At 42.5% G+C, this 14,651-nt stretch overlaps 1 protein-coding gene across 5 annotated transcripts in view; it reads left to right on the top strand.

The window, feature by feature from the left end:
• Positions 1-14,651, top strand: part of LOC143988284 (major facilitator superfamily domain-containing protein 8-like) — a 79,555-nt gene that overhangs the window by 15,039 nt on the left and 49,865 nt on the right. For 3 of the 5 annotated variants that reach the window (XM_077487736.1, XM_077487735.1, XM_077487739.1), the window contains exons 3-5: positions 4,923-5,108; positions 8,667-8,729; positions 14,007-14,126. In XM_077487736.1, coding sequence (XP_077343862.1) covers positions 4,923-5,108; positions 8,667-8,729; positions 14,007-14,126 — 369 coding nt within the window. The remainder of the gene's footprint in view (positions 1-4,922; positions 5,109-8,666; positions 8,730-14,006; positions 14,127-14,651) is intronic. The other 2 variants (XM_077487738.1, XM_077487737.1) reach the window with 1 other exon arrangement.

Genomic DNA, 14,651 nt, shown 5'->3' with positions numbered 1-14,651 from the left:
ATGCCAGATGTGGATCTCCTGGCTTCTCGACTCAATCGGAAGGTACAGAGGTTTGTGACCAGGGCAAAGGATCCCTGGGCAAACACGTCGGTGGCTCCATGGGGGCATTATCGACTTGATTTATGCTTTTCCCCCCACTCAAACTTCTACCACGTCTGCTTCACAGAGTGGAGTCCGAGGGGATTCCGGTAATTCTGATTGCCCCAGATTGGGCTCTTGGTACGCCGACATAATACGAATGGTGGCAGATGTTCCTTGGCAACTGCCGATGCAAGAGGAACGTCTGTCGCAAGGTCCAATACTTCATCCTGCTTTACTGTCACTGGCTTTAACGGCATGGCTGTTGATAGCCAGGTGCTAGGGGACTGAGGTCTGTCGGACTTGGTAATATCCACTATGTTGAGGGCAGGGAAGTCATCTTCTCTGAAGATTTATCATCCTACGTGGAAGGCCCACATCTCCGTTTGTGAGGAGATGGGGTGGCGTCCACGTACGTATTCAGTTTCCAGGATCCTACTGTTTTTGCAGCGAGGAGTGGATCAGAAACTTGCATTAAGGGGCAGATATCAGCTTTTCATTGGTGAGTACGTTTGTTCAGGGGGTTCGACATGTGGCCCCTCCTGTTCGACCACCGCTACCTCTATGGGATTTTAATCTGGTGCTCTTGGTGCTTCAGAAACCGCAGTTTGAAAACATTCGGGAGATTCCCTTATCGACCCCTTTCTCACAAAGTAGCCTTTGTAGTGGCCATTACATCTACCAGGAGGGTTTCTGAGTCGGCGGCCTTGTCTTGCAAGTCTCCCTACTTGATCCTCAACAAGGATAAGGTTGCTTCAGCCTTTCGTTTAAATGAGGACATTGTGCTTCTGTCCTTCCGTCCTTATGTCCTCAGCCGTTACAACCCAAAGAGGTGGCTTTGCATTCCTTGGACGTGGTCTGGTCTCCTACGGGTTTATCTGTCTGCTACGACTCCTTTTCGGAGGTCAGACTCGCTGTTTGTATTGGTGGCTGGTCCGAAGAAGGGACTGGCGGTCTCATCGGCCACTATCTCTCAGTGGATCAGACAGATTGTAGTTCAACCTTTATACCATAAGGGGACTGGCGCCCCCCTGTCCTGTCACATTTTACCAGGGCAATTGGTGCCTCTTGGGCTTTCCGACATCAAGCGTCCGTTTTCCCAGGTGTGTAAGGCGGCGACCTGGTTCACACTTTCACTAAATTTTGACAAGGTTGATGTGAACGCATCTTTGGATGCTTGCTTTGGCCACCAGGTTTTGTAGGTGGCTTTTTAACCACTTCCCGCCCCGGCCTATAACAGAATGACGGCCGGGCGGTGGTTCAGTTATCCTGACTGGGTGTCATATGACGTCCTTCAGGATAACAGCTGCCGTGCACCCGTGGGGGCACATATCGCAGCGATTGGTGGTCCAGTGTGTCAGTCTGACCCACCGCTACACCGATCTTGGTAAAGAGCCTCCAACAGAGACTCTTTACCACGTGATCAGCCATGTCCAATCGCGGCTGATCAGTGTAAACAGGAAGAGCCGATGATTGGCTTTTCCTCACTAGCTTCTGACAGATGGGAGTAGAGGAGAGCCGATCGTCGGCTCTCCGGACGGGGGTCTGCGCTGATTGTTTATCAGCCCAGCCCCCCATGGATGCCCACCCAGGACCACCAGGGAAGGGAGCAACATGTAGATGGCCAGGTATGTACACCATGGCCTTCCACATATGAAAAAATTGCACAATACATGCCAATCACTGGGCACTAGCTGGCAACATTATGGTTCAGATAAAAAAGTGATGGGCATTAGTGCCCATCCATGCCCACCTATCAATGACCATCAGTGCCACCTATCAGTGCAACCTCATCAGTGCCACCTCATCGCAAACAACTTGCGATCTCCTGATAGTGATACACTTTAAAAAATGACAGTATATGATATATATGTGCAAAATCCTTATACATACAGACATATGCAACTCCTAAAAAGTGCTCGTGAATTTCAAACAAAGTTATAAAATGTGCATATCCTAAAATCATGTGCAACTCCTGGTCACCTCCAGCCCTTTAAACCTCTCCTGCTTTCAGCAGCTGTTTGAGTATTATTGAAGGCCTAACATTGTACTCTGAGCTACTTTGTCCCTGCCTTGGAGTGCAACCTGTTGAATCTCAGAATCTTCCTTAGCTCTGTCTGTAATGGCCCACCTCTCAGTTCTATACTAGGGGGATTTCATTGCAGTTATGCAGGATTTTATGGGCCAAACTGCAATCTGTGCTGATTGTGATGGCAAAGGTCACCACTGGGGACACTGTTAGTCTTTGTGGATGTTTGAAAAGACAGTATCTCAGAAGCATGGCTACAGGAGGGGGTTTCCAAGGGCTACAAACTACACTTCTGATCCCAGTCCCTTCCACAGTTCAAGTCTTCCAACCTGCTTGTGTCAAAGGATAAGCAGATTTATATGCAGAATCTTTAGGTCTTGTGGATCAATAAGTTATCTACCATGTTCCCAAGAAATGTTCAGTGTGTCAGGGTTTTTTTGCCAACCTTTTCATAGTCCCCAAACCAGAAGGGGGCATCCACCTGATATTGTATCCAAAGTTCACCAGGTCTGTCATAAACCTCTCTCCATCAGGTCATGCTGATCTCTGTAGACCTCACAAATGCATACTTGCATGTCCCCATTTTTACCAGTGCTTCCTATGCTTTGCTGTAAGTCTCCAGTACTTCCAATTCCTGGCCCTGCAATTTAGCCTGGTTTCTTCCCTCTGAGTGTTTAACAAGATTTTGGCCCTGTGCTTCCTTTGTTACCTTCCTAATGCATTCCCATTAAGGGATATCTGAATAGCTTCCTGTTGAAGGAACAGTCTGACCAACAATGTGGTATGGACAATTCAGACCTTTAAAAAGGTTTGGTTGAATTCTGAACCTTCAGAAGTCAGTGTTAGAGCCAACTCATTGCTTGGAGTGTCTGGATCTTATCCTAGACACAGCTCAAGCCAGAGTTTTTTTTTCCAAAGAGAAACGTAATGAGTCTTGGGACTGATGGGAGCTTCATTCAAGGCAGTCCCATTCACCCAGTTCCACTTTAGAACACTACAACTCAACTTCCTATCATTGGGGGATACATTGGTTCAGTCCCTGGGCAAACTGATTCGCCTGATACTAAGGACTAGGTTTCCTCGGACCTGCCCAGGAATCCAGTTTTGGAGATGGGTAAATAGTTTTTTCTGATTTCTTTGAAAATCCTTACAATGATTGCCAGCCCAACAAGCTCTGTGAAATTTTGTTGTCCCTACAGTGCTGGTCACCCCAACTGCCGGATCATCTGATCGGGATCCAGTTGGACAATGCCACAACAGCAACCATCAGGGAGGAACTAGAAGTCTTTCTACAGCAAGTAAAAAGTATTCTCTCTTGGCCAAAACCACAGTGCAGCATTTTACCAATTGCCGTTTTTAACTCTCAGTAGTGAAAAACTTGGTAGGCAGACTTCCTCAGCTGCCTCAGCTGTCGGCATCTGGATCCAGAAGAATGGGTCCTACACCTGTGTCATGGGTAGGAATGCTGGATGTGGACCTCTTGGCCTCTAGATTCAACAACAAACTGGATAGATTTGACTACATTTACAGAGCTTCTGTTGCAGAAACGGTGGATGCTCTGGTGGCTCCATGGGAAAAGTACAGCCTGATTTATGCCTTCTCCTGAAACTCCTCCTGCTTCTGCTGTGTGGAAATGAAACCAGTAATACTTATAGCTTTGTATTGGCTCAGGCAGATTGGCAATCTGAGCTAATCAAACTCCTGGAAGATGCACCATTTGCCAGACTGTCAGAATCTTCTGTCCCAAGGACCTGTTTACCATTCTGCTTCACAGTTGTTGACTTTAATGGCATAGCTGTTGGAGCCCAGGTTTTTAGGGACAGAGCCTCTCAAAATTGGTGATCTCCGTAAAGTGAAAAGTCAGGAAGTTCACTTCCTGCAAGATCTACCATCACATATGGAATGGTTTCCAAATCTTTCTGTAGGCAACAGTATAACCCAGTAGTCTCCAATTCCTATGTCCTTCGGTTGAACTCCAAGAAAAGTATTTTACAGTAGGTACAAAAATCCCATTTTTATATTCAGACATATTCTGTTCATTAATGGTACAAGTGAAAAAAGAAAGTGTATTTTAAGCAGTTTTACATTTAGGCACATGGTTACATCATGCTCATGGATTGTATACCTGTAAACCAGAGATGTGCTGAAATTTCCGCGGCCGAAAATTGTGTTTTCGGCATTTTGTTAATAGAGAAAAAGGTGCCGATAATGGTGACGAAATCTAACGTGATTTTACCACAATTTTACCGTGATTTTCCAGTGATTTTTTTTTTTACTGCGATTCTACTGTGCTTATAGTATGGTTTTTCAGAAGTCATGTCTCTCAAAAACGTAACACTAGTGCCTTATTGATGTGTTATTGCTGCATTTTCAATGCATTTCAACTAGGAGGAAGCGCAACAGACCAGTGTGAACACATACGTAGGATTTAAAGGGATGTATTTTCCTTGAGCTTTTCTTGTGCTAAAGGTGCCGATAAAGTCATATTCATTTAAATTCATGATATTAATTAAAAAGTTGAATATATTGCAATTGTATATAAAAAATGTTTTTTTTTAGAAAAACTGTCATTTTCGGTTTCAGCCAAATGCAGCCTGAATTTTCAGTTTAAGTTTCAGCATCAAAATTTTTCCATTCGGTGCACCTCTACTGTAAGCTCCCCATGCATACCCTTTTTTTTTCTTTAGTGTATGGCACTACCTTATGTCAAAAGTTGCTTTGCTAACTAAAAATACCAACTGCTTGGAGGCTTATTAACTTTATATGGAAGTGTATTGTATAAGAAATTAATTTCATGTTTGTTTTCCTCTTCTAGCTGTGATCCTACCAACTGTTTGGATGTACCTGCAAACATTAGATGCACAACCTTTCTTCTTGGGTCTTGTTCTCTCTGCCTTCAGTCTAACTGAATTATTGTCTGGTCCCGTGTTTGGTTACTGGTCAGATAGGACAGGCAAAACAAAGCATGTCATCCTACTGAGTAATTGCTTTGAGATTGCAGGCAAGGCATATTATGTTTTACACTTTTATCAAGGGACTCGCTTTAACTTAACCTTTTCAGTGTAGTATGGTTTTTGTTTCTCACCCGCTAATGTCAACAATGTTATTTAAAGAATAAGTTTACATTTCTGATACAATTTACCTGTTAAACGGCATGGTTAGTTAATTCCGTCCCTAGGATTTTAGTTACATGATCTTGGCTGAAGGAAATGATCACAGTTCAGGCAAAATCTCCAGTTGGATGGCCCTGCGGAAACATCAGTTCCTTCAGCTGCAATTACTAGGCCAGGTTTCTAGGCATATGGTAACATGATTGGCCTCCATGAGTGCTCAGAGCAGCATTTACTGCAACAAAAGTTTTAGTATTATAGGGCAATTTCTTTTTTTAGCATTATTATTCATTTGAAACACGGTTGCCGGGATGAGGGAGCGTTTTTTTGTTTTCAAACTTGGGGCCATTTTAAAGTAGAACTAAAAGAAACATTTATTTTTTTCATTGTGGATAGAATAAGGAAAATGTATAATCCCTGTCAGGTTTTTATTTTTTTTATTTTGCTATCTTTGTCCCATTGGGGAGGTTTCCATTCACTTCCTGTCTAATAGCCAAAACAGGAAGTGAGGAAATCTCTGCAAATTAGGGAAAACTTTTGGGGCTCCCCAGGTCACCAGAACTAGTGTCCGCATTAGAAGATTTCCATCGGTATATCTCTTCTCATAGGACAACCCAAAATTTGGGATTTTTTTTTTTACTTTCAATGACAACGATAAACAGAAACAAAAAGAGAGCGTGAACCTCCCTAACAGGAGCACAATAAAAACCTGAAAGGTGTTCTAATCCCTCTCCATTCTTTCCAAAACATAAAAAAATTAAAAATGTTTTGCCTCTAGTTATACTTTAAGTCAATGACAAAGCGAAGATGAAATATATTTATTAGTTTAGCCCTGCTTCTTGAACCCGGATGATCAGTAGTGGCAGCTATATATTTTTTTTTTTTTACAGTAAATACTATCTGCAATGTGGCTAAAGGTGTATACAAAGAGAAATGTGATGATGGTTAGAAGAGACCTAAAGAAATGTTTTCTGTTGTCAAAAAGGAAGCTATTGCTTGCATACCTTGGTATGTTCTGGCTCATCCCCGCATATATAGTAAACCAAATCTAAAGCTGACCATATACTATATTGTTTGATTGTACAATTTCCATTAGCTCTACCACCAACTGTAAAATGTAAGCATCTACCCATTGGCTACAAACTGAATGAATTGTTTAGGTATGTCCTTACAGTATATAACATGGTTTTGGTAAATTTAATGGAAATTGTACAGGGATTGTACAGTCCCGATAATAGCCTAGCCTGCTTTGTTCATCAGATCCATAGACAAAGGAGTAGAGCAAGGTACCCTCTGCTCCTTTGTCTATGCTCTGCTCCTCACACCTTCCCTGTGTGTGTCTACTGAGCCGTGACCTGCACAGGGTATCTGCGGAGCTGATGGGGGGTGACCGGGGTGGGATGGGGTGTCCCCATGGTCAGGTCCATCTGCCTCCCCCCCGGCCGATGGAGCACCAGCCACCACTGGGAAGCCTAATTCTGCACCAGATTCCATATGCACCCTACCTTACCAACCGTTACATAAATCTGTTGCAAGTTGCACAAGCGAGGGACAGGTTTCTAATGAGTGTCTACAACACTCTCTCTAGGAATTTCAGGGTCTGAAAAATGTAATCTAGAAAAAAGGGAGTTTAAACTGTCAAGATATTTTAATGATCTCGGTTTTAAAAGAATAGCAGAACGGAAAAGGCGAACCATTATACACAGATTTTGTTTGATTCATCCAAATACAGTGCCTTGAAAAAGTATTCATACCCCTAGAAATTTTATAATTTTTTTATCGTGTTGCAACCAAAAACATAAATGTATTTTATTGGGATTTTATGTGATAGACCAACACAAAGTGGCACATAATTGTGAAGTGGATGAAAAATGATAAATGGCTTTCAATTTTTTTTTTACAAATAAACATCTGAAAAGTGTGGCGTGCATTTGTATTTAGCCCCCTTTACTCTGATACCCCTAATTGGAACCAATTGCCTTCAGAAGTCACCTAGTTAGTAAATAGAGTCCACCTTTGTGTAATTTAATTTCAGTATAAATACAGCTGTTCTGCGAAGCCCTCAGAGGTTTGTTAGAGAACCTTGGTGAACTTAACGGCATCACGAAGGCCAAGGAACACACCAGACAGGTCAGGGATAAAGTTGTGGAGCAGTTTAAAGCAGGTTTAGGTCATAAAAAAACATCCCAAGCTTTGAACATCTCACAGATCACTGTTCAATAGAGTATGGCACAACTGCAAACCCCAAGACATGGCCATCCAACTAAACTGGCAGGCCATGCAAAGAGAGCATTCATCAAAGAAGCAGCCCAGAGGCCCATGTTAACTCTGGAGGAGCTGCAGAGATCCACAGGACTACTATTAGTCATGTACGACACAAGTCTGGCCCTTATGGAAGAGTGGCAGGAAGAAAGCCATGGTTGAAAGAAAGCCATCATAAGTCCCATTTGCAGTTTGCGATTAGCCTTGTGAGGGGACACAGCAAACGCGGAAGAAGGTGCTTTGGTCAGTTAAGACCAAAATTTAACTTTTTGGCCTAAAAGCAAAACGCTATGTGTGGTAGAAAATTAACACTGTGCATAACCCTGAACACACCATCCCTGCCATGAAACATGGCGGTGGGAGCATCGTGTTGTGGGGATACTTTTCTTCATCAGGGACAGGGAAGCTGGTCAGAGTTGATGGTAAGATGGATGGAGCCAAATACAGCGCAATCTTAGACGAAAAGCTGTTTACAGTCTGCAAAAGACTTGAAACTGGGACGGAGGGTCACCTTCCAGCAGGACAACGACCCTCAACATACAGGCAGAGCTACAATGGCATGGTTTAGATAAAAGCATATTCATGTGTTGGTATGGCCCAGTCAACATCCAGACCAAAATCCAATAGAGACTCTGAGGCAAGACTTAAAAATTACTGTTCAGACGTTCTCCATCCAATCTGACAGAGCTTGAGCTATTTTGCAAAGAATGGGCAAAAATGTTACTCTATAGATCTGCAAAGCTGGTAGAGACATAACCGCAAAGACTTGCAGCTGTAATTGCAGCAAAATGTGGTTCTACAAAGTATTGACTCAGAGGAGCTGAATGCAAATGCACGCCACAATTTTCATTTATTTATTTGTAAAAAAACTTTTCTCATTTTCCTCCCACTTCACAATTATGTGCCACTTTGTGTTGGCCTATCACATAAAATCCCAATAAAATACATTTACGTTTTTGGTTATAACATGACAAAATGTGTAAACTTTCAATGGGTATGAATATTTTTTTTCAAGGCACTGTATATTGAAAAAGCTAGTGTGTATCAAAAGTACACTTGTTTTATTATTTCTTTTTTGTGCTCTATCAATTGGTGAAATGTTATCCTGTGTAATAAACTATTCCTATTTTCTGTGTCTGTTATGTGTTACCATACACAATTGTTCCTCATTTGTTTTATTTTAATAGGTAATTTCATGTACTTTGTTGGAATCTCCAAGTGGTTTCTCCTGGCTAGTCGGTTGGTAGCAGGTAATGTCAGTTTTTAGCAGGTAGCCCTTTGATGCCTAACTCACTGTCTGCATGTGTCTCCACTGTTCAACTTTGTGGCAGACAGGCCCATTCACCCAGTACATAAAGCAGGGGTCAACAAACTTTTTTTCCACTTAAGAGCCGGATTTAATGTATGTGAATGCATGGAGGGCCACATTCACCTGCTAATAAATGAAGATAACATTACACAGCCCCCTTTACATTACACAGCCCCCGCACCTCTGGCCCCCTTTACATTACACGGCCCCCGCACCTCTGGCCCCCTTTATATTACACGGCCCCCGCACCTCTGGCCCCCTTTACATTACGCGGCCCCCGCACCTCTGGACCCCTTTACATTACACAACCCTGCACCTCTGGATTCCCTTACATTACACAGCCCCTGTACCTCTTGATCCCTTTACATTAAACAGCCCCCCCCACATATTACACAGCCCCCCAGCTGTGTAAGCACAGAGGGATGGGGCGCTTAACTTCATCATCAAGTTTGGCTGTTTTGAATACTGCCACTTTTTAAAATTTGGCACCTTTTAAGTCTTCTGTAAACCAGAAGTGATTTCATGACATCGCTTCTGGGTTACTAGATCTGAGACCTGATCAAGGCCGATTCTGGCTTTGTTTGGGTTTCCGGCCAGCTGGTGGACATGCTGGCTGGTCGCTCGGGCCTCCCGGTGGGACGGGAGAGCCCAAATGAGCCACGGAAGGCAGCCAATCACTGCTTGGGATAACAACCAAGACTGGCTTCTTGGTAGCATCGATTGTTGTCCCAAGAAAGCCAACTGTCAGCTCTAAAAAATGGTACTGGGGTGATATGTACAGCTGCAGGCATCACCCTGGTACAACCCCTTCAAACTGAGTGGCCAGACATTTAGCAGGGGTGGGCCGGGTGCGGCCCGCAGGACGTAGGTTGCTGACCCCTAACATAAAGGATATATATACTAGGGAATATAGAGGCTTCTATTGCTATCCCAACTTATTAATAAAAGTCTACCTGCCTGGCTGTCATGCTGTTACTTTTTCCACGTAGTTATTTAGAATTTACTGTATCTAATTGGTGGCTCGGAGGCAGCCAGGTAACTTGCATTCTCATAAAGTGGCATTTTCTATACAGGCAGTCCCCGAGTTACAAACATCCGACTTACCTATGACTAATACTTACAAACGGAGTGAAACAGGAAGTGAGAGGAAATCTACCACTAGGAAGGGAAATTCACTCCTGTAAGAGTTATCGTGGGGAAAAAGGTGTCTCCACTAAAGCTTTAGTACCAATCCTTGTTTCCTCGACAACCCAACATTTTCGAAATCCAATTGCAGGCAAAGAAAGTGAGGTGAAATCTTCTGAACAGGGGCATAGGCGGCAAAACAAACATTACATGGGTGTTAACCCTTCCCCATGCTATCCAAAAAACGTAAAAAATATATTTTTTTTGGCTGGAGTTGCACTTAATAAAATGTACCAACTTGCATACAAATTCAACTCAAGAGCAAATCTATTAAACCTGTCTTGTTTGTAACCCGAGGATTGCTTGTATTCCCTTTAACAGACCACTAATATCAAATGGGTCTGCAGGGATGAATCCTTTCTGATTTTTATTTTAATACTCACACTTTCTATATAATAGAATAGAACAGAATGGTCATATGTATTTTTGATTATGCCGCGTACACACGATCAAATTGTCCGCCGGACCACAGTACTCCGGACAATTCGATCGTGTGTGGGCTTTTTCATCGTAAAAGTCTGGTGGACTTAGAAAGTAGTTTTGGCTCAAAATTTGTCTGCCGGACTTGGCTTTCAGCGGACAATCCATTCGTTAGTGTGCTAGTCCAGCGGACTAAGAATGACGCATGCTCTGAAGCAAGTATGAGAAGGAAGCTATTGGCTACTGGCTATTGAATTTCCTTTTTCTAGTCCCGTCGTACGTGCTGTACGTCATCGCGTTAGAAATCGCCAGACTTTTGGAGTGTCCGTGTGTGGCCAAGTCCGTTCGTTATAAAGTCTGGGGGATTGTTTGCTGGAGCAGGTCCGCCGGACAATTCGATCGTGTGTACGCGGCATTATAGTAGAAAACTGTACAAACTACACTAACTCAGGCAATTTTTATTCATATCTACTGTCCGTGTACAGTCTTTACATACACATGAACTGGCATCCCAGTCTTAGTCTGTAGGGTTCAATATTGAATTAGCCCACCCTTTGCTGCTGTATAACAGCTTCAACTCTTCTGCACAAATCAAAGTCAATAAAGACATGGATGAGCGAGTTTTGGGTGAAGGAACTTGACTGTCCTGCACAGAGTCCTGCCCTCAACCCAATAGAACATCTTTGGTTTCAATTACAGCGGAGACTGTGAGCCAGGCCTTCTCGTTCACATCAGTGCCTGACCTCATAAATGTGCTTCTGATCAAACATTTCCATAGACACACTCCTAAACCTTGTGGACAGTCTTCCCAGAAGAGTTTAAGCTGTTATAGCTGGAAAGGGTGGGTCAACTCTATTGAACACTATAGACCAAGACTAGGATGCCATTTAAAGTTCGTGTGCATGTAAAGGCAGGCATCCCAATACTTTTGGTAATATAGTGTATATGCAAAACTGGCGACTGCCATAATAATTTCTGTGTGTTGTTGAAATTCTGTAATAAAGGGTCCCTTTTATTTAGTGAGCTTTGCTTTCCATTTGTTGTTGGGTGGTGTGTTTTGGTGGGATTGCACTTTGTAGATTTTAAAACCAGATTTAAATAATGAAGGAACACTACTTTTAGAACTTTTTTCTGATCACTAGACTTTTTGACACATTTGTGTTTTCCATGATATGTAAACAATATTAAATTGGGTATAGCTGTATGCAAACAGGTGAAAGTGCTGTTCGCTTTTTTTTTTTTAGTTTTTTTTTTTTTTTAGCAATCACATTTATGTTTAGAACAATTTCCATTACTCCTATTTATTTTACATATATCATTTTGTGACACATAATCATTTATAGAAAGGATTGAAGCACATAACATTTTTCACTTAAATAAGAACTTTGAGAATAGCGCAGTGTTTTTTTACATAGATAGTTAGTTATTTTTCAAGAGGACTTCCAGAGTGAGGTTATATTTTTTAAGAACTGCATTAACATTTCAAAATTCTCTCCATAGCATAGCAAATCTTCCCTTTTTTTTTTTTCTTTCTTTAAATAGGATTTTTATAACAGCTTACCTGTAAAATACTTTTCTTTTGAAGTACATCACGGGACACAGAGCCATAGTAATTACTATGTGGGTTATAGTCCACCTTCAGGTGCTGGACACTGGCACACCCTAAACAGGAAGTTGCCTCCCTATATAACCCCCCCCCCCCTACTACTGGGAGTATCTCAGTTTTGTAGCAAAGTAATACATGTGTATACTAGAAAGAAGGACAGGACCTCTGTGTCCCGTGAGGTACTTCAAAAGAAAAGGATTTTACACGTAAGCTGTTATAAAAAATCCTATTTTCTTTAATCGTACATCACAGGACACAGCGCCATAGTAATTACTATGTGGGATGTCCCAGATCAATGGCAACTAAAATAAACAGGGGCTGCAGTGTTAAAAACAGTTGCAGACATTTCATGGCCCTGATGCTCACTCTGTCATTTGTAGAGATGAGTAGGCTTTTCAGAGCTTGAGAGAGACCCTTTTAGCTCCTTTTTTTTTTTTGGGTTGTTTCAACCCCCCCCTTCTGACCATAGCCAGATGCAAAAAACAGAGGTACTACCAGAAGAAATCGCATCCACTGCTTGAGCAGTAGTCCAGCCTCCGCCGCTGCTATTAATGCTCAGCCTGATGCAAATAGGAAATGCCTGTATCACCAAAACCTCTTTCATGCTCTTCTTTGCTCTTATGTCTCTCAGACAATTTTGCAGCCAGCATAAATGGAGTTTTTCTTTTCTTTTTTTTTTAAATACTCCCACGCTGGAGGATGCCAATGCTGCACTAAGCCCCACCCCCACCGTCACATGGCACCCCTCCTTTCTTTTTCAAAAAAAGTTTTCCCGCGCAAGCACAGGCCTCCGATCTGACAGGATCGGCTAAGTGAGGGAGGGATGGCGGGGAGTAGACCTGGAAGCCGCCGATTTGTAGGGGCGGTGAAAGAAAACAGCGAGGGGAAGAGTTCAGCTCAGGTGGGGGTGTCTGGAGGAAGCAAAACCCCCCCAAACTTACTGGAGGACTGCCTGCTAGCCAGAGGAAAAAAGTCTGCAGCTTCTGTGACACAGCTTGACTCTGAGCAAAGCATGAGAAGGTACATGCTCCATACAGCCCCCAGTGGTGACACTTGGGCATGACAACATTTACTTTAAAGGAGACATTTCATAAGAAAATTTAAAAATTCCTTAGAAAAACTCCACTTAGCTTTCCCGCCTTAGGGTTTTCTGTGGTAAAACCAACAGAACCAATCTTCACCCTTCACAGTGGGTTCCGTTGACAAGCCTTCAGGAACTGGGGACCCTCGTTGAACCCACAATCCCGGACCTGTAAAAAGCCCCTCACCAGTAAAACTTTATGGCCTTAATACCAAAAGTACTGGATCCCGGGGTCCAGCTCTCTAAAAAGAAAAGCGTTACAGGTAAAACCCTGTTTCTTCAGATATGAGGCCCGGGTACCATTCAATTTGGCCTAAAAGACACTTTTTAAATAGATGCGGCTGCATAGCTAGCCCCAGCAAGTATTACTCCAGTAGAGCTCAGCACAGCACATCTTTACTCGTGACCAACACCTTAGACCAGAGGTAGGTCTCAAACTGGTGGCCCTCCAGCTGTTACAGAACTACAATTCCCATCAGGCATTGCAAACCTGACAGTTACAAGCATGACTCCCATAGGCAGAGGATTAATGAGACTTGTAGTTCCCGCAACAGCTGGAGGGCCGCCAGTTTGAGACCACTGCCTTAGACACTGGCAAATAAAATGAGATACTCCCAGTAGTGGGTTATATATGGAGGCAAATTACTATGGCTCTGTGTCCCGTGATGTACGATTTAAAGAAAACATGTTTTTGGTATTTACACACAGGAGTTGATTTTTCGCAGAGCTTAGTGAATGTGGTGGTGTCACTTTGTAAAGAATCCCTAATCAGGTGCAAGGAAAAAACAAAAAAACACAGCATTTTTGCTTGCACATGGTTAGATGATGGAAAACAGCAGAGCTTTATCGCATTCACGAAGCTCTTGTAACTTGTAAACAAACCCCAAAGTAGTTTGAAAGTATAATCTTATTTTCCTTCTTTTTAGGTATTGGTGGGGGAGCTGGGGCTTCAATCTTTGGCTATCTGACACGCCATTCTAGCGCCAAAGAACGTATTCCGGTCTTTGCCATTGCAATGGCATGCAGACAAGCTGGTCTTTTGATAGGTGAGTTCTTTTTACTTATGAGGAAATTAAGGAAGTTAGCATTTTTAGTTCATTGTAAAGTATTTTGAAAATAAAGAAAAGTGCAGCTAAATAAAAAAAAGGAACTGCCCATGAAAATGTAAGTTTGGCTGAAGTTTTGCAAGCTGTCCCAACACTTGAGCCATCTACTTTAATCTACTTTTTTTGCTTTACCTTAGAGAATAGAGAGGTTATTATTTCTTTCTTTGTCCTGTTGAAAAGACTTCCCATCACTTCTAACACTTTCCACTCTATCCAAAAAATAAGAAAAATAAAAATTTGTTGAAATTATTCTTTAACCTTTTTTTCGCCCAGATGTTTTATCCATGTTAAACTCCCAAAGCTGTATATTTACTGAAAACAAATTGCCTATAAAATAAAAATAGAACAAATTAATATACAGTACAGGAACTTCTTCATTCACTATGGTTATAGGCTTGTGCCTTCAGGTGATTGGGAACTGGCAAGCTTTTGAGGACATGCCCCCTGTGGCCTCTCTCCTATAAC

This window comes from Lithobates pipiens, unplaced genomic scaffold (genome assembly GCF_037356315.1).
Source record: "Lithobates pipiens isolate NorthernLeopardFrog02 unplaced genomic scaffold, aLitPip1_a1.2 Scaffold_18, whole genome shotgun sequence".
NCBI lineage: Eukaryota > Metazoa > Chordata > Amphibia > Anura > Ranidae > Lithobates > Lithobates pipiens.
The sequence above is the reverse complement of the archived record's forward strand: the minus strand, read 5'-3'. Positions and strand labels throughout refer to the sequence as shown.